We start from the raw sequence: 19,806 nt of genomic DNA on the forward strand, positions 1-19,806 counted from the left end.
CCTGTTTGTTCGTTGTCATTACGTGGAACTGCGGGTCTTTTAACTTGTTTACTCAACTCGTTCTCTTTGAAAACACGTCTAAACCAGTTTGAAATCGAAAACTCAGACTAAATTGAGAGTAATAGAGCAGCAAAGACGGCGCTGGGGGAAGAGCATTTCCGAAGCTCTGCGTGTGTGCGCGCGTGCGCGTGTGCGTGCGCGTGTGTGTCTGTCAGCCTTATTTCCTCTCGTCCTCCAAGTACCAGAGCGCGAGAGTCGGTCCAGAACTCATCCGTCCACCTGCTGGAGCACAGAAGCGGCACCAAGCGGCTCAATAAAGGGTCACGATGGGGCACCGCAGCCGCTCCTCTCTGGGGCCATGTGCAAAGCCACACCAACATACGCTCGTCACACACAGAGAAAGGATCCAGGATGCGCGCGCGCTTACGGAGGGTACCGGGCCCCTAATTTACAGCGAGAGTGGAAGGCGAACCTGTCCACGTCCACGCGGACGTCCAGATGAGCGCTAGGAGGCGCGGTGCTGACAGATCACCCTCCAAATCTCCTCCTGCATTTTAAAACTGCGACTTCGCCTCAGAGGCCGGACACACGAGACGCACCCTGGACGCGAGCAGACCTCGTCACGCACGCCCCGACCGCTCCGCACACGTCCTCGCGGATTTGGACCTCCTGTGGTTCCGAACAAGTGGAGCGAACGAGTAATGATCTCAGAGACTTGTTTTCCTTCACCATCCTCAGGTGCCAAAGGCTCTCGAAGTCGTCCTCGGCATCGAAGACACCAGAGGGCACGTAAATGAAGGGGAGAAATAAATGTGTCTGTAGTTCCACAGGTCCCCAAGTGGGTGAGAAACTGTCCCTCCGTGTGGCCTTGTCCTGCACGACCCTGTCCTGTGGGAGCGACGAGCGCAAAGGAGGCTCATCCGGAAGGAGCGCGTCTGTCCACAGCCGTCCACGTCTGTCCGCTCGCTCACTGCTGCCCCTAGTGGAGAAGAAGGGCTGTGCTGGTGAGTGCAGGTCCGTCACGCCCGAGCTCCCGGGAGGCAGCAAACCCTCTCAGCAGAGTGTGTGTTTGTCTCTGTGTGTGTGTGTGGAGGGGGGGGTCTCCTCTTCTCCTCCTCAAGCCATTTATAGTCTGGAAAAGTGCCACTGAGACATGAACAGAGCAGCTCCGGGGAGGGGGAGGGGGGGCCCCGAATCTCCTGTCTTGTGCTCCAGACTGCTGTAATTCTGCTATTCCCCCCTGGGGGGGCCTCTCTGCCAGCAGCTGGAAGGGCACTGAGTGACAGCAGACACCTCCTCGCAGGCCAACAGGAGGCACTGACACATGGGCTGTCATGCAGATGGAACCGAAAGCAGCGCAAACGAGGAGAGCGGCAGGAGCGGCAGCCGGTCGAACCCCCGCAGTCGGCAGAAAACGACCCCGATTTGTCTTGGAGGGGGGCGACGTGAAGTCCTTCTTCAGCAGATCTGCTTTGTGGGGGATCCACAGGGGACAGAAGGTGCGGAGGAGACACAGGTAGGACGGCGGAGAGACGTTCGGCCCGACTTCAGGATATCCCCGTGGGGGGACCGAGAGGCACATGAGGATCCCAGATAACGGGAGCGAATCCCGTCGATCACCGGGGTGATTTGGCAGCGGCTACGCGGCTGAGGGTCGGATCTCTCGCCGCCAGGTGGGCCTCCGCAGGAAGTCGCCACTGTTAGTAGCACCGCAAAGACAGCTGGGTTCAGGAACATCGCTGGCCAGCTGGCATAAGCAGGGCGTGATGTTACCATGGAAACGCAGAAAGCCACGCACCAGGGGAAAAGACTCATAAATGTGAGCAGATATTTACATGTGAGCCGTGGGACCCGCGGGAAGTCGGATGCGGACGAGCGAGGAAACGGAGCGGCGCCCCCCCCTCGGACCCAGAACCGTTTTGTTATTGCACTTCGCGAGGACACATGGAAAAGTCTGGAAGCCGATCGCTGCGATGAACCGCGTGAGGGGAGGCAGCGATGGCTGCAGTGAAGACCCAGCGTTGGGGCGGTGGGGTCAAGACCGCAACCGGGCCGATCCTTCATCTGCACACTGCGGATCCCACATGAACGTGTGGACCAGGACGCGATGCGTTTGTGCAGTACCGCGGTGAACACGGCGAACACCTGCGGGTTCCACTAAACCGGCCGCTGCTGCGAGGACGGCTAGACGCCCCGAATCAGGGCACCGATCAAAGGACCGCTGGACGTCTGTCACCATGGCGACCTTCCCAAAGTTCCACAGGCACCAAGAGAGGGTCAGGTGTCCGGCCAGCGAGCGCAACAGTGTGGGGGAGGAGTAAAAATAACTGACGCCACGACGGCAAGCGAGCAGCGAGCGCGTCCTCAAGGTGGGAGCAAGGGGGCGAACTGGGACCCGGAGCCAGGAGACCCAGAGGAACCTGATTATTGCAAGAGTTTTCAACGAGGACTTGTCTGATGGACATACGCACGAGCCACCTGTCTGCAGCACGCGACCCTCGAACCCGCAACCTTCGGGCCACGAGGCCTCGTCTCCAGCCAGGCCTCGCATCGACTGCGCGGTCCTCCACAGCGGGCGCAGAGTCGTCGGCTCATGAAGAACTTCCTGATGAACGTCACCTCTGCCCAGCGGTGACCGAGCGAAAATGCAGGTGTTGCAGGACTTCACAGCGACGGCGGCTCGGCGGGGGGTCCCGGGGGACGTCTGGGACGGCGGGGTGTGTCGTGTCTCGAAAAACCGGCCACAGCCTGCAGTTCGCCGCTCGCCCTTCTCATCGCAGCCGACGTCTCAGGCTGGTACATTAAAGGTAAAGGCATGGTACCGTAGTACGCACCGCGCCGACAGCGCAGTACTTGAGCACCACGATTTACCAGTCTGAGTGTTTCCATTTATGTGTTTGTTTACAAACTCTGTTTGTTTATTTCATTGCGGTGTGCGGACAAGAGCAGGAACAATTTCCGTTATTAAAACGTCTTCTTATTTGCTTCTCAGCTCATTTTGAGAAGCTCGACAACGTCGAGGGAACGTTGCGTGCGAGTTCCGCGACCGTCCACAGGAACCTCCCGCCTCCCATCAAGCACCGGGCTTTCCTTCGGGGAAAACGGCGAGCGAGACGCACCATCGGATGGGGCAGAGGAGCGCCGAGAGCAGGAAGCAGAACGAGGGGAAGATGAAACGCGGCGCGGCGGGGGAAGCGCGGCACGCATTGCGTTTTGCGCGCATCATCTCGAACCCTGCCGCGATGGCCCACTTTAAAGGACACTTTGAGCCCGCTAATGAGGCTAGCTGCTCCAGGTGACGGCGTCCACGGCCCGCTCCCGCTTTCATCATCTTCGCACGAGAGAGAGAGAGTGTGTGTGTGTGTGTGTGCGTGCGTGCGTGCGTGCGTGCGTGCGTGCGTGCGGCAGCAGTAGCAGGGACTGAGGTCCAGGCCGTCACCATGGCCACTGTCACCCTCCTGTCAGCTGTGCTCATTTACCCACAATCCAATTGTCCCCTAAACCACAGCAACTTGGCAAAAGTGCAGTACAATATAAATTAACAACATCCTTTCCCTCCTCCTTCAATCTCCCATCTGTCCACTTGAGTGTGTAATCCTGCTTCAGCTCATTTTTATTCGGGGGGGCAGGAGGGGGTGTCTGATCAGCCGCAACTCTGAGGAGAACAACGGGGTCCCTTACCACACCTCCCCCGCCTGCCCCCCTGCCCCAATGACCCCGTCCTGATTAGGACCCTGCATGTTTCTGGGTCTCGACTGCGTGACTGACAGCTTTAATGAGGGCGGAGTCGCATCTTGCGGTGCGGTACAGAATGGGTTCACGAGGGGCTCAAACAGATGCTGTTTTCAACACCAAAGTGCAGCAGGAGTCTGGGTTGTCAAGACAACACATGAAGGAGAGCCACACAGGAGGTCACTGGCGAGAGACAAATGCCTGTGTAATAACAATAGAAACAACAATAATAATAATAATAATAACAACAACAATAACACTAACACACAAACGCTAAACACAGAGGGTCTATCCCTGGAGCAGTTATTGGATCGGGAACCGACGAGCACCGAAGGCTGCAGTCCGAGACAAAGATCTCCACCAGCACTGGGACAAATCACCTCCACATTTTTCTCGCCGAAGGGCTGCAGATTCGAGTCCCAGAGGGATCTTCACCAAGGGATGCGAACGTGTTTCGCTAAACGCCCTGCGGTGTGAACCCACACCTTGTGTCCCGCGGGGAGTGCTCCCGGGGGCGGGTCTCTCTCAGCGTTCCTGTGCACAAACCGCACCGCTTTCACGGCAGGGGTCCCGCACCGGGGAGTGCGGCAGCTCACGCGGGAGAACCGGCGAGCCGCTTCCGAGCTGAAATCGATAGCCCGCCCCTCCCCGGACACCTGGGGCCGCGGTGACCGCTCCGCGCCATCTGTCCCCCTGTATTATTCATGCGGCGTGCCGGAGAGAAACGGCGGTTGCACTTTGACACCTGCGTTGCTGTCCATTTGCGAACATCCTGAACGGACACCGAGGACTGAGGGTGGACAACAACACGGTCGCTATGGTTTCCTACATAAGATGAATCCCCAGCGACAGTCCGCCAACGGCCCGCGGCTACAGGCCGGCAAACCCCGCTCGTCATACCGCCGCATCCTGTCCCGCAAAGTCTCTGGTGTCCCTTGTCTTGGAGAGTCCGCCCGCCCCCTGTCCCACAGAGGCTGTGTTGTCCCTCGCTTGGTGCGAGACAGAGCTCTAAAGGCTCCGGGCAGATTGTGCAACCCGACGGAAGGAACCACGCTGAAGCAGGTAGCAGACGGCATACCGTGAAACTCTCAATGAGAACATGCTGAGAACAGAGGAAACGCACTGATCCCTCCACACACACAAGATTAGATGCGAAGTTGTTTTTTTCAAAAATCAGGATCACGTGTTTCTATTTCCTCTCGCGATGCGTGTGACGTTTACGCCACATTTCCCATCTGTCCCCCAAAGAAACATCTCGGACCCACAAGAAGCAGGGTCGCCCCTCTGGCCGTTTCACCTGCAGGTGTTTCACTGTGCGCTAAAAAGGCGAGCGCTGACTTCGGCAGCCTTCTGCTTCGGTGGCCCTCGAGGGGCCCCACGAAAGGGCCACGCCGTGAAGGGCAGCGACACGCAAGGCCCGGCAGCGAGGCCGCACTCAGGGCTAGCTGCATGCTCGCAGCAGAAGTGCCAATGGCTGCTCGGAGGAGCGTCTTCTCCCAGAATGCAAAGTGGCTGCACATGGATGAAAAAGAAGATTCACTCTGACAGGGAGACCAGCGACCAGCACGTCAGGTGGATAGATCTGTAAATAGGTGCTCGGAGGCCTGAAGGGATGTGTGACTTTAATTTTGAGGTGGGTTTGCTTCTGGTAATGAAGGTTCAGCTGAATCTGTACTCAGGCACGCACGCACGCATGCACGCACACACATGCACGCACGCACTGTGGCTCCTCAGGAAGTGTGTGACTCATCCACGACAGCACAAGCACTGCGGGGTGAACTTCCTGATGACCCGTGCAGAAGGGAGAGAGCAACCACCGGCGGTCTGAGGTCAGCCGTGAGACGTGGTCATCGGAAGACCGAAGCTGGAAATGAACTCAACAGCGAGCTAAATATCTGATCCGTGCAAAGGAGCCCCTGAGGAGCGCTGCCGCGACCCGGGTCAGAGTCACCTGTACCTCGCGCAGTCATCATATCTGCTGAAAGTGGGGCCTCCATGGACTGATGGGAAAAGACAGGTCACTGCATTTACTGATCTGCAAAACAAGTGCGGATTACTGCGAAAAAAGGCTAGTCTGTGTTTCAGATGAACAGGGTATCAGTGTACAGGGGAAGGACGCTCTGTTACTACTCACTTACGATGTGAGGTTTGTACGCTGAACCGCTTACAATTATGTATTTATTTATACAGGTGGAATTTTTTCCGTGTCACTTCATGGTGAGTACAGCAGAAGCGGGATTCGAACCTGGGACCTTTGATTAAATGGGGATGCTCTAATCGCTATGTCACCTGCTGTTGGCACCTGGGTTACGTGAGCCCCGTGAAGCCCTCTGCTGTCCGTTTGTGCTACAAGGCCGAAATTTTGCACCGCAGCCAGACCGTTCCAGTACCACAGACAAGGAACAGCACCTGTGAACAGCACCCCCTCGCATCCCCCATCCCCCTAAATTCAGACTGGCTCTCTTCCCAGGTTCAGTTGAGTTTAACAGCACTGATCAGATGAAACCGCATTTATTACAAATATAATATAACATAATGAACCTTACAGAACAATAAAACGAAGGATAAAGACACAGTCGCTGAGATTTGGACCTGAACTTAAGGGGAACTGAGGGAGGATATATAAATTGTAAAAATGTTATTTATGCACCTTAGCGAATGGAGTGCGAACAGGAGAAGAACATTGTATTGTATCAGATAGAGTCAGATAAAAATAGAAACAATCAGTTTGTATCGAACTGTATCACTTTCATTGTATCAGAGTGTTTCTATTTTTATCTGACTGTATCTAACTGTATCTAATTGGATCTATTTGAATCTCACCGCACACCGTCTCTTTCACTTTTCAGGTAAATAACACCTGGGCGCCACACGGTCAGAAGGCATTTCCTTACAGGGCTATAATAAGTACAAATGGTGGTAAAAACACGAGTGATAAAAATGAGCTCAATAATAACGACACTTCTTACAATTCAGAAACAGAAATAGAAACGCCAGAGCTTGTCCCGCATTCTGACACTGCGGGGGCGGTTTACTCAGTGAAATGATCTGGACATGATGATGATTCGGAATTATTTTCACGCGCACATAAAAAAGAGTCCAGGTGCGAACACAGTGCGACAGATCAATGCAGTAACAATTCGAGGCGTAAAGAATATGAGTAACTAACGGCACGAGCTTCGAGCCGCACAGCCCGGTCGCAGCTGGAGAGTGGACAGAAGAACGAGGGTTCGAATCCGTGACATCCTGAGAAGCGCAGAGGACGGCCCCTCCCCCCCCCCGCCGCCGCCGAAGGTGCGAGCCAAGGTGTGAATGCGCGGAGGTGCGGACGCGCGGACGCAGATGCGCGCGCTCCTCTTCCTCACCTGTTGGTCTCTCTGCGCTGTCCGCGTGCACCCGCACGCCCAGCGCGAGCAGCGCGAGCAGCAGAGCCGCGCACCTCATCGCGATCGCTGGTCCCGCTCAGGTCCGCTCCGCAGTCACTCCGCTCCCATGGAGTCCCGGGCTCGTGCCGGAGCGCGTCTGACAGCCGCAGCGCGGGAGCCGAGTGCCGCGAGCTGCGCTCCTGACGTCAGGACACACATCTCGAGCGCCATCCACCTAGACGCAACTAACTTGTGCCTCGAGCGGCGCAGCGCGAGGGCGACATCGGCGGGCTGATGGCGCCGCCTCGTGGCCACGGGCGGAACTGCGCGCGCGCGCCCCGCCTTCGTGCCCCTTACAGACAGGCAGACAGACGAGATCTGCGGGGAACGAAGATGTGGGAGGAAAAAGGAGCAAAAGGGCAAAGGGGTGGTCCGACGGGACACTGCGGTCACCGCCAAGGGTCACCGTCCCTACCGGAGGAGGAGGAGGAGGAGAGCAGCAGCACAACTCTTCTGGTCCAGCGAAACGGAGTGCGTGACGAGACCCAGGACCACAGGGCGACCGCGAGGACCCGACACCCCATTGCGCGTTTGTGTTCGGGAGAGCGCGTGCGTGGCTGCGTGGGGCCGACGGTCCGCCGAGGCAAACATCCGCTGCTCGCTAACCGCTGCTGCGGCAGCCTTGTGACCGGCAGGTCAGAGGTTCGAAGCCCAGAGGTTTGCTGCCACTGAACCGCTGGGTCTCTCTCTCTCTCGCACACGCCAAGTTGAGCTGCACACAGGGACCAGAAAGCTCAAACGGTAAGACAGGATTGGCGTCTCGGTCACAGTGACCCACCTGTGCAGCACAGGGTCGTGGCGGCAGCGCAGCCGGAGTCGGAGCCGGAGCACCAGCTGACCCAGATAGCGGCAGAGCCGAACGGGGCTCCGCGAGGGACTGTTTGCTCTGTGCTTATTACTTGCGGGGAACCGGTGCCACATAAATTATACAGATATGCAGCCCTTGATCAAATTTCCAGCACGAATCTTCCTGCTTCTGGCGGCGTGCGCTTTGTCCAGGCCGCACACGTGTGCGTGACTCGCGCCACTGCAAATAAATAAAGCATTAACACATATTGCACCGTTCCCCTCCAAAAGCGCTCTCCTCAGAGAAGGCCATAAAAAAGAGGGAAACGATGAAAGCATCGCCACGGCTGCGGTTCGACTCCTTCCTCCGGTCCTGCGCGGTTCGCGTTACGTCGCGGAGAGCAAAGGAGCTCTCCAGGCTGCGGCGACCGGTCAAAGCCACAGGTCCAACAGGAAAGATCCCAGAGCGAGGAGGAGCGAGCGTGGGAGCGGCCTCTTTGCTAAGCGATACTGCTCTTCGGTGAGGTGATGAAGGAGCCTTAGATGTCACGGCGGCTCTAGGACGAGGACTGGGTGAAAGACGCCGAGGAGGTCTCTGACCGCCCTCGCCTATTTTGCACTGACGTTTCCGTTTACGCATCTCTCTGTCACTTTTCTCCACAGTGATGCACAAAGCACAGCAAATTAGGCGCGTAAGCAAGAGAAAAAGAGCTTTAGGCCGGAGATCAGGGGAAAAGTGGCTCTCAAAGCGATGTCTTCGGGGGCCTTCTTCAACGAGGGGCGGACTCAGCAGCGCTGAGGGACACAGGGAGCTCGGTCCAACACGTCAGAGAGTTCCCACGGAACTGAGAATCGGTGGACTTTCAAGTGTGGACACTTGCGAGTGGGACCAGCAAGAAGCCAGAGGTGGAGGAGCACAGCGCTCTGTGTCGGGGGGCAGGGAGGGTAGGGAGGGATCGGCTCCAGAAGGTACCGAGCCGCAGATCTTACGGGCGCCTCGTTGACCATAACCAGTGTTCAGCTTGGAACAGATGAGGGTTTTACACGGCGAGACCCGGCAATACAAAACACGTCAACTCATTTAGGAAAGGAACAGATAATGAGTGATAAATGAACCTTAGCCATGGTTCCTGTCCATCTCTCTTTCTCTCTTTCTCTCTTTCTCTCTCTCTCTCTCTCTCACTCACTCACTCACTCACTCACTCACTCACTCACTCACTCACTCACTCACTCACTCACACACACACACACACACACACACACACACACACACACACACACACACACACACACAAACAGCCCGCTGCTCCAGTCTCCCCACTGGGATCCTCACTCGGCTCTGCTCCTCATTACCCTCAGAGCCCATCTGTCCCCCTGCCTTCGCCCCGGCTGACGCAGCGAGACGCGGCCTGTGGACGGAGCCTCCTCTCAGCGTCAGAAGAGCCGCCCGTGTCCAGTGTCCTCAGAAGACCGTCTCTCGTGTCCTCACCCTGGGTCTGTTGAGCTCCGGCTCCGTTCTCCGCTGAGCTCAAACTAACGTTTCTCTTTCAGTTAGTTTCCTTGTGCTGCGTTCCATCTCGTCTCTCGTTTGCTTTTAAAACTTGACTTTGGGTCAAGTGTTGGACAGCGCTTCCTCGTACGGTGGACACCGCGGTTCTGTCGGAAGCGCTCACCTCGTTCCATCGAGCGCAAAGGAATCGCCTGCATAATGATAATTTAAGAAGTTTCAGTCCTGCGCTTCGCTCAGTCTTCAACCGCAAGGCGCCCCTTTGACAAGCAGTCGCAGCGCAGTTTCTCCACAGCAAAAGTGGTGTAACCTCCCGTAAGAAATGTTCACACAAAAGGTGCAGCAAAGTGCTTCTATAGCTGCCTTCCCTATTGGGGGGGGCTCTGCCGGTCTGCCCAGGTGAGGTTGCTCTGGTTTGCACCTCCCTCTTTCTGTGAGCCTTCAGTCACCTGCCCTGCCCCCCCCCCCCAGGCAGCTCTACTCATGTGCTCACGCTGCTCTTTTCGTTCGCACTCGTCTGTCTGTCTGCGTGTCCGTCAGCATTTTCAATACGTACTGAGCTAAATAGCAGCCGCTTGATGTCCCATGAATCTCAGCTTTGACTTCTGCTCTTTTTCCCAGCCCCCCCCCCGACACTTTACCGGCGCATCGGTGCCGTGAGTAACGCTTCTCTCCGTCACTGCAGCCGAAGCAAAGCGCTCGGAGGGACCTGCCGGGAAAGGAAGACGCGGTACGAAAGCAAATTGAACCTCGCCGAAAACGCCCGAGCTCCAGCAGAAGAGGCCAAAAGCAGGACTTGCCATCGTCATGGCGACGATGCAGTCCAACGCGTCACCCGCTCACGACGCGCCTCCTTAAATGCGTCGCTATTCGTGTCGGCGGAGTCCAATTTGGTGATTTCTGCTCTATTTGCTCGGCTCTTTGATGTCGCCGTCGGCCCCCTTGACACCTGGTGTCTCCGTTCGTCCCGCAGCGAAGCGGCGCGGCCAAGTCCGTTTGCCGACGGCCTCCGGTCGACGTCCCCGACGGAGGCGTCTCCGCAGCCCTAATGGACTCGGCCCAGATGAGTAAACCCTCCGTCGGCGAGCGATTAGCAGCAGAGGCCCCAACGATTTCCTGTCACACACACTCACCATTAGATCCAGCGTGAAGCACCTCCAGCCTGTCTGCTCCCCCCTTTCGCATCCTCCGCCCCCATTAGTGCAGTCACCTCGCCGTCTCCATGTCGCCCCGCGTCCGTCTCCTTCGTCTCGTGTCCAGGCATCGCCACTGCCCCGCCCCGCCCCGCCCCGCCCAACAGCCGGATTATATAAATCAGGGGCCCTGATGCTGAGGGAAAAGGCTGAGCTGTAAACCCAAGTCCCAGAAGGAGCCCTGCCGTTGTACCTTTAACTCCTCCAATAAAATATCGTGCAGAACAAGTGGGCGAAAGTGCAAGTTGTTCTGGATAACGTTGCCGGCCTTACAAACTCTTTGTAAAAGTAACACTTGTTGCATCGTTGGTGTTACAAGTAACCGTTTTTCTCTTCCTCTGAGCACCCGGGCCCATCCTTGCGCCGCGAACCCAGAAGTTACACATTTTCCAACATACAAACACATACCCTGCAGTTTCGCTTTCGGGTGCCTTTTCTTGTCTCGGCCATCCGTAAAATGCGCGTGCAGCGTTGCGCTTTCCCTCCGAGCCGACAGAGGCGGTGCAGAACACAACGGCACGGTGGGACCGCGTTCCCTGAACTCCCTTCCACGGCATTTACAGCTCCTGTCTGGAGCTCCCGAGCATCAGGGATCAGCAATGAGACGAGGAACGCCGCACGGTTATGGAACAAACTCTTCAACAAGGAGCACCGAGGAGTTTGTGAACACAATGGTTTTATTTTCAGTTAGACAAGCGTTCATTTCCTTGCTTAATGCAGCTCAAGGAAAATTTTTTTTAAAAAGTCTTGCAGGGTATTTTCTTATGTATTTTCACTACAGCAAGGTTTTACAGAGCCTAAGCAGTGAGTAAAGAGAGGGACGTGAGTGTGGTAAAAGCGACTCTTTGTCATTACGAAGAGACTTCCACTCCCGCTGTGATTCTACGTGCAGAAGCCACCGTTTGTGCGTTTCCTATTACCGTATGCTCCTCAACACCTCTAAAGCACAACTGCCACGTCTCCGTGCAGAGCGGTGCCAAGAAGCGCGTTTCCACACGAGTGCCACACGACCTGGAGAGTTTCGTTCGGTCTGAAACCTTTGTCAGTCGCACCTCCTTCCAACAATCTGCCGCCGTTGCTGTTGATCTCGGCAAAAGGGACGGCGGTCGACTCGACAGCGCACGCGGCCTCGTCGCCTTTGCCCCCGTCGGCCCCGTTCCCACGCGGTTACGAGGCGCCGAGGAGGGCCGGCAAGTTCCCGGCGGCCCCCGGCAAAGCCACGACAAGCACAAATTAAAGGGCACCTAGCGATGTGTACGAGCCACGGAGGCGTGAGGCTCGGATCCAGACGCCCTCGTGCCGTTCAGACGGCCTGCTGCCACCCGGAGTTCTCCGCGTGTCATTGTGTCTAATTAATCCCCATCCTTTCGCTTCCTACTTGCGACCTTTCATAGCGGAGTCTTTGAGGGCTTTCAAAACTAAATCTGTGAGAGTTTCTCACTGAGCTCAGACGCCCCGCACAAATCGGCGGCAGAACATCGGGACCGCAAAGCACTCGGATGGAACCAGAGGCGCATCTAACGGGGGCCCGACCCGACTGCCTAACGGTGAGCGTGGGAACGAGCTGCGATTCAGAAATCGGGGCAGCACAAGACCCAGCTTCACATTCGGAACCTGTTCTGCTGAGGAAAGGAGCAGAGACGGTCTGACGATCCACAGCTTCCATCTGAATCCCATTTAGACCCCCAAAACCTGCCGCACAACCTAGGAACCTCGCCCCTTAGGCGGTCCCAGAAGGGCACCTTGGTCAGTCTGCTGAAGACCTCAGGCCATGAGGAGCAGAGCAACAGGAGCCATGGGGTGGTCGCAGGCGTCTAACCACGTTGGCCTCGGTGTCACCGCAGGACCCACGGTGACATGAGGAAAGAAGAGAGATGCCAGAAAGTTGCCCACATCTCCTGCAAGTTTAATAAAGGAATCACACAAAGGAATGAGTTTAGAGATTATGTCTTAACCGGGGGATCATCAGCTTCCAGCTTCGTCATGGAACCTCACAGCCGCAAGACCCCCAGGCTGGAGCAGCCACTCAATAAGAAGGGTTTGGTGCGGCGCTGTGTTGAGTTCCAGCCGCTCTCTTTCAGCGCCACCGTCTCTCACTTAGTCTCCCGCTGCTTGTGAACGTCGTTCTCAATGACCACGATCTGCACCCTGTGAAGCTGCCCCTGCTGCTCCACTTGCAGTCCGCTCACCTGCTCCATGCCTCCACGAAGGACCATGCTGGCTCCACCCTCCACTTCCTCCATGTTTCCATGTAGGACCATGTTGGCTCCACCTTCCACTTGCTCTTCATGTCCTTGAAGGACCACGCTGGCTCCGCCTTCCACTTCCTCTACGTGACCTTGAAAGACCACACTGGTTTCGCTTTCCACTTCCTCCGTGTCTTCACGGAGGACCACATTGGCTCCACCTTCCACTTCCTCCATCGCTCCGTGCACAAGCAAACTTTCCCCTTCTCCTACTTCCTCCACTTCCACCACATCACCGTGGACCAATACACCGGAAGCTTCCTGGACCGTCTCCACCATCTCCATTTCTCCTTGCACAACCACGGCACCATCGTCATCGCCCACCATCTCACCTGTGAGCTGCAACTCCATAGCTTCAGTCACATGATCCCCTGGGGCGGGGTCAATCTCAATGACCGTAGTATGCATCTGGCTCTCATCTTCTGCCTCCTCCTCTGTGCTCTCCTGGATAAGAACTGGCCTCTCCACAACCCCTCTGTCCCCTGACTCTGTCTTCTCTGCATCTCCAGCATCCCTGTCTTCTTCCGCCAGGTGAACGAGCTCCACCGGGCTCACCAGCGCCCCCAGCTGGCCGGAGTCCTGCACCGCAGCAGTGCTGAGCAGGGTCAGCGTGGACGAGGGGTGCAGCGTGACTGTGTCAGCCTTGCAGGCCGAGGCGCCGGTGGCCGTGTAGCGGGTGACCAGCTGGGAGCCGGCGGGCAGCGGATGCAGGGTGACCGTGCCAGTCGGCTGGGCGAGCGGCAGGCCAGTCACGGCGAGCGGCTGGCCCAGGGACGAGAAGGTCATGGGGGAGAGGACGGTGAACTGCGGGGCAGACTGCATGCCCGTGGTCAGCATGGCGGCCGAAACCGGTCGCTGCAGCCGTGGCCGCTTCGATGGCGGCTTGGAGGCACTTGGGGAGGAGAGAGGCACACACTGCAGGACCTGTGTGCGGGCCAACCAATCACGTGCCTGCTTCTTCTGCTCCTCCAGCTGCTGTTCCAGGCCTGTCGAAGGTCAAACACTTACACGGTGCAAAAGTGACAGCCACATGAAGAGGACATGCTTTAAAAACGGAACAACAACAAGAACAGAGGAGCGAGTACTCTGGTACTCACCCGTTAGTGTGCTTTGGACCTGATCCTGGCTCAGGTCCATTTGCTGGCGGCGGTTCTCCAGAGTGCGTTTCACTGTGTCCAGAAGTCCAAACACCTGGGCCAGGTTGGTCAGCACTGCCATGTCTGCCATGAACCAATACGGCCAATCAGAGATCAGTCAGCTCGACAATCCACCAATCAGTGCTCTCTCCTCACGCCCTTGTCTGCCAGTCCCTGTGTTCCTGGGAGCACAGCCTCACAGCGCCGTCACAAGCGCTCATTGCAGAACGCCCCGTATTGCAGAGGTACCCACCAGATTCCAGGGGCTCTGCCTGCACAGTGCGCAGCTGCAGCCCCCTCAGCGTGTCCAGCAGTTTGCCGCGGATGTTGGTAACCACCTCCCCTATGAGACCCACGTCTGAGATGCCCTTCCAGAAGTTTAGGGTCTCCTCTGCACAGGCACAGGGAAATCACATCAAACCACAATGTACTGGATCGCATTACATCTCACTGAATGGAAGACATGCCGAAGCATTGTGCGATATCGCGAGCGGTAGATCCCCACAACCCTGTAGCCACTCAGTGGCCCCCCCACCAAGTGGTCCAAAATCAAATCTGTTGGTTCTTAGTTTCAGCCCAACGAGCAGTGCTGGCACGAACTCCCCGTGTCCCTCGGAGCTGCTGGATCCCTTTCAACATTCAAGAAAGGGATCAGATCCATCTCTTTCAGACACACTTCCTTTGTGATCAGCTAACAGCTCCTAAAACTTGCATCACACCATCAGCGAGAATCACCCCCGTAGAGTCATCCGTCACTTACTGTGGTTCACGTGTTCCGTGAAATCACTCCATTAGGCGTATTTCCATTGTGAGATTATTGAATTACCAATATTTTTTGAGTATGAATTTACAAGAAATTGGTAACTGATATTGGAATTTATAGTCCTCTTATACACTCTTTCTATACATTTCCACAAGCCAAAATAGGGATTTTCTTTTCACTGTATGGGGCCCCCGGCCGGTGGGACGAATGTACTCCATATCGCTTCTGCACGCAGCTACTTGGGTGTTGTGCGCCAGTAAAAGCCACTACTCTTCAAGTACCGCGCAGCGCCCCGTGGTTTCTCAGTGGCACCGCTGCGGAGAAGAGCGCGTGCGCAACGAACAAGGGTCAACCTCACCAGAGATGCTGTCCGTCTCCTTCTTGGCTTCCGCTTCGTTCGCTATGGATACGGTGCCAGAGCTCCACTCTGCCGTGGCTGCTGTCTCCTCTGGCCTCTCGTCCTCCACGCTGACCCGTCCTTCCGTCTGACCCCCGTTTCCTGGAAAGAGAGCAAAGAGGACACAGCCACAGACAGCGTGATCGCACCGCATTTTTCACTGCATTTTACTGGTGGTGGGCAAAGGCATCATTTGCAGGCATGACCTTTGACCTGGACAAGGGGCCTTGCCGACGTAGACCGGAAGGCTTACTGAGAAGACAGCCTCACTTCTTTGGGCAACCAATTACAGCCACGCCCACACCGGTGTGTGCCTCACCTTGTGGGTTGATGGGCACCGGCACATCTGTGCCCTGCAGGGGGCAGCGAGTGTTACTGATGAGCAGGTCGAACTTGGTGCTGCGGCAGGTGTTGGTGCACACGGTGTCGTGCTGGTAAAAGTCAATCTGGCCCGAGTCCATCATCTTCCTGCAGGAGGGAGACGACACGATTTACCCCCCCAACCGATACTGCCCTCTAAACCCAGAGATTCATCTCACATTTTCACATTCCACACATTAAAAAAGGCTTGAATACTGTCTAGGGAGCTAACGCACATCTCAGACGGCTGACATCGCATGCCTCGGCTACCCTGCAGAACTCCCCCCACCCCCCCCGCCAGAACCTGACACGACCCCCTACTATAATGTAGCTCCTCCCCTGCCAGAACCTGACTCCACCCCCACTGGAACAGAGCCCATCCCCTACCTGAGCATGACTCCTCCCAGGCGAATGGCTCTTTTCCAGTCCTTGAGGGTCGCCTTCCCAGAGAGGTGTACAAACTGCTTGGGGCTGATCATCTGGTTGTTGTACTGTGAAGGGCAGTAAAGAACCAATCACTCAGGAAACCCAGAGAGGCTCCACCTACACCTGTCATGTCCCTGCAAGATGTCTCAGTGGGTCTGTCTGTCGCTCTCAGTTATTCACTGTGACTTATGAAAAATGAGCCCTCAACTTGCTCTCCTCCTCTTCTTGTGGCCTCAGCCCTACAAGACCCTAAAGTGGAGAAAAACTCTACAATGTTTGCGAACGGAAGCGCCGAGTGCACGAATGCATGTGCTTTCGGTGAAAATGCGTTACGAGTGCGTACGTGGTACGTGTACAGCGAAACAGCCGTGGTGCTGACCTTCACACATTTGACATTGATCCCGGGGCACACAAACTTCTTAAAGATCAGCACGGCCTTACTCTCGCCACATGTGATGGGATAGCCAAACTCCACCTCCTCATCTTGGGCTGGAGCTGCTCCTGCAAGCACATGTGTGTGTGTATATACACACACACACACACACACACACACACACACACACACACGTGTGCACACAAAGCAGCAGATGGAAAAGCACCAACTCCTGTGAAGTCTATCAAGGTGTGAACTGGACACATTGTGAAGGACATGTGTGAATCTCTTTGCGGGAAAAAACCATACTTGTGGCATTTCTTACCCTGGTTTGTTTCCAACGCGACCGCCGCAGCGTCCGTTTCGCCAGTTTCCTCACACATCCTACAGGGGGCGACAAAACCCTCAAACTTGCACATGGAACAGAGCAGGGAGGGCTGCGAAGCCTGGTAGCAAGGGCTAAAACGAGGTTCGTTACCCACAGAGCTCCACCATGCAGCCAATCAATGACATATAAAGGGTTATTATAGTACCTGTGGGACATGTACACTTCTAAATAACAGGAAATAAAGTGAATCTTCACCGCACCTTTCCCCTCCCGCGTCCCTAACGCAGCACAGCTACTTTACACTGTTTACCATCTTCCCCCCAGCACTGCAGGGGTGCGCTGGAGAAATGCAGGCAAAGCGTCAGTGCGGTGCATCCTGAGTTCAAAGGCCACTTTTGAGATAAAAAGCCTTGAGAGTTACAATTGTGCTATTTTACCTTTTTTTGCCCAGTTGAGCGCCGCCAGCACTCTGGGGCAACAACCAGTGCTGTGTCTGCCAAGCCAACAGGTGGCAGTAAAGAGCACCACATGCAATAAGGGTGCGGGGCCGCCTTAACTCAACTCATTTCCACAGTTTTTACGGCTCCCGTCAAGCGTCGATCACTTGTGCGTGAGGAACATCGATGTGGAATGTCGAACATTTATGAGATGAATCGATTAACCACTGGTCTCACACAGGAGTTTGTGGAGAAAATATATTTTTATTCTGATTCATTTTAAGTTTTTTCTTTCAGTTGCAATGCAGATCGGTTAATTCACAGTTACAACGGCTAATATGTCGGTTAATAGACGTATAGAGATTGTCAGCATGATTAAACTTTCTGTGATTGTAACTTAGTGGTAAAATGACTGGAAGGCGACAAACAAAATGAGTTCTGAACACACTTCCAGTTTGTAAGTTGAGGAACCAGTGGGATGAACTTCAGTGCTCCGGTCCAGGAACCTGGGGACTCGGGCTCTAGTGCTGTAGGAGGACATTGTGCCTCTGTCACCCCCGTCCCATGAGAGTGGAAAGGACCCCCTGCTTCTCACCCCTGAGATATGGGCTGTAGCTGAAGGACGACCTGAGCCTTGGAGCTGCTGGCTGGGCAGCCTTCCTCTGCGGATGCCTTGACCACCACCACGTCCCCCATGGACACCGTGATGTCTGCATTCGCCATCGCCTGCTGTGGAGAGATGTCCCGGCACTCAGAAAGGACCTTTAGGCCACCCAACAGTGCACTGACCTCTGAGCTCTGTGAACTGGACCTCACTACACTGGAACCATCAGTACTGGACACAACTGCACTGGACCCCACTGTATTGGACCCCACTGTGCTGGACCCCAGTGGACTGGAACCCTTAGTACTGGACACAACTGGACAGGACCCCACTGGACCCCTTAGTACTGGACACAACTGTAATGGACCCCACTAGACTGAACCCCACAGTACTGGACACAACTGGACTGAACCCCACAATACTGGACCCCTTACTGGACACAACTGGACTGAATCCCACTGTATTGGACCCCACTGTGCTGGACCCCAGTGGAATGGAACGCTTAGTACTGGACACAACTGGACTGGACCCCTTAGTACTGGACACAACTGTAATGGACCCCACTGGACTGAACCCCACAGTACTGGACACAACTGGACTGAACCCCACTGTATTGGACCCCACTGTGCTGGACCCCAGTGGACTGGAACCCTTAGTACTGGACACAACTGTAATGGACCCCACTGGACTGAACCCCACAGTACTGGACACAACTGGACTGAACCCCACTGTATTGGACCCCACTGTGCTGGACCCCAGTGGACTGGACCCCACTGGACCCCTTAGTACTGGACACAACTGTAATGGACCCCACTAGACTGAACCCCACAGTACTGAACACAACTGGACTGAATCCCACTGTGCTGGACCCCAGTGGACCGAAACCCTCGGTACTCCACACCACTACTCCACACTGCTCGAACTTCCTTCCTCTCCTCGCAGAGCGCGAACCCGTGAAGCACAGAGCGCTGCCGGAGCGTCTGTACGATTACGGCTCCGCCGCGCCGCGCCACTCCACGCCACGCCACGCCACGCCACGCCACGCAATGCGACACGACGCACAACAGCGCCCCGCACGTGCCTGCCCGCTCGCCCGCTCACTCGTCTCCCTCGCGCCCCCTAAGAATGACGTCTTGCGGTGCGGCGGCACGTACACACGAGAGCGCGGCGGCGGTTGCGTGGCCTCGCTACAGACGGACGTCTCCGTCACTCCGTCACTCCGTCAGGGCATCGGGGAGTCGGTCAGGGGCGGCGACGCGCAGGGAACCGTTCGGGAAACGCGAGTAAACAACGCGCGGCGGTCCCTCCTTACCGTTTCAGCGCGACGGACGCATTCCGAGCTCCTGTAGAGGCTGTGAGCATGCGCCGTGGCGCGCGCCGCCACTTCCTGCCCCGCGAGCGGCGCGAGTCCCAGCCGCGGCTAACGGCCGGCCGGACGGACTGCGACTGCTGCTGCTGCTGCTGCAGGCAGCTGCAGCTACTGCCCTCGCATTCATTTTACGGAGAAAAAAGGTCGCCGTTTTCGCTGCGTGTGCCTGGCATCGATCGCATTTCTGCTGTTGAGTGCGCAGCCTTTGAAGCACTTTTGTTCGTAGTACTAGTCGAAATTCTACACATGATGATGATCATGATCATGATGGTCGCGGCGGTGAAAAGGGGAGAAGACTAAGAGCGACGCGCCCCAGTCACTCACTCAGTCAGTGCCGAGAAGAAGAAGAGCGGTCTGTGAAAAAGGCGCTCGTTACACGCGTGCAAGTGGATGCAGGTTCAATACACGAACGGTATTGAAACCCATTCCCATCCCATGGCATGGAAACTCTCACATTTCCCTTATTCGTGATTCGGCTCGCGATTCTCTTCAAAGCCACTTACTACGGTTATTTACCCATTTGCGTCACAGCTGGGTAATTTTACTGGAACCACTCGGGATAAATACCTCGCTCAAGGGTACTACAGTGGGATTCGAACCTGCAACCACTAATATGACTGTCAAAGATACAAAGAGAAGCTCGCAGTAGCGAAAGTAGTGGGTGGTCCCAAACTGGAGAATGACGTAATCTGAGTCGCCACAAAGTACCATCTGTTCTTGTTCT

The 19,806-nt window shown here is 56.0% G+C and overlaps 2 protein-coding genes across 5 annotated transcripts in view; both read right to left on the reverse strand.

Moving 5' to 3' along the window:
- LOC108931791 (receptor-type tyrosine-protein phosphatase U-like) overlaps positions 1 to 7,317 on the reverse strand; it is a 51,348-nt gene extending 44,031 nt beyond the window's left edge. The window contains exon 1 of the mRNA XM_029248129.1: positions 7,098 to 7,317. Coding sequence (XP_029103962.1) covers positions 7,098 to 7,176 — 79 coding nt within the window. The 5' untranslated portion in view covers positions 7,177 to 7,317. The remainder of the gene's footprint in view (positions 1 to 7,097) is intronic.
- A 4,009-nt stretch (positions 7,318 to 11,326) lies between these two features.
- On the reverse strand, positions 11,327 to 19,118 carry gmeb1 (glucocorticoid modulatory element binding protein 1). 4 transcript variants are annotated; one of them, XM_029248126.1, is made up of 10 exons: positions 19,026 to 19,118; positions 17,705 to 17,838; positions 16,670 to 16,728; positions 16,351 to 16,472; positions 15,933 to 16,036; positions 15,505 to 15,653; positions 15,147 to 15,287; positions 14,279 to 14,416; positions 13,987 to 14,109; positions 11,327 to 13,875 (listed from the first exon to the last, which is right to left on the reverse strand). In XM_029248126.1, the coding sequence occupies exons 2-10, from the start codon at positions 17,830 to 17,832 to the stop codon at positions 12,737 to 12,739; spliced, it is 2,103 nt and encodes a 700-aa protein (XP_029103959.1). In that variant the 5' UTR covers positions 17,833 to 17,838; positions 19,026 to 19,118; the 3' UTR covers positions 11,327 to 12,736. The 4 variants fall into 4 exon arrangements, with proteins under 4 accessions (XP_029103959.1, XP_029103960.1, XP_029103961.1 ...); XM_029248127.1 differs by having other exon boundaries at positions 17,705 to 17,835; positions 19,026 to 19,117; XM_029248128.1 differs by lacking the exon at positions 19,026 to 19,118 and adding an exon at positions 18,868 to 19,015 and having other exon boundaries at positions 17,705 to 17,835.
- Positions 19,119 to 19,806: the final 688 nt, after the last annotated feature.

This window comes from Scleropages formosus, chromosome 23, assembly GCF_900964775.1.
Source record: "Scleropages formosus chromosome 23, fSclFor1.1, whole genome shotgun sequence".
Taxonomy (NCBI): Eukaryota; Metazoa; Chordata; class Actinopteri; order Osteoglossiformes; family Osteoglossidae; genus Scleropages; species Scleropages formosus.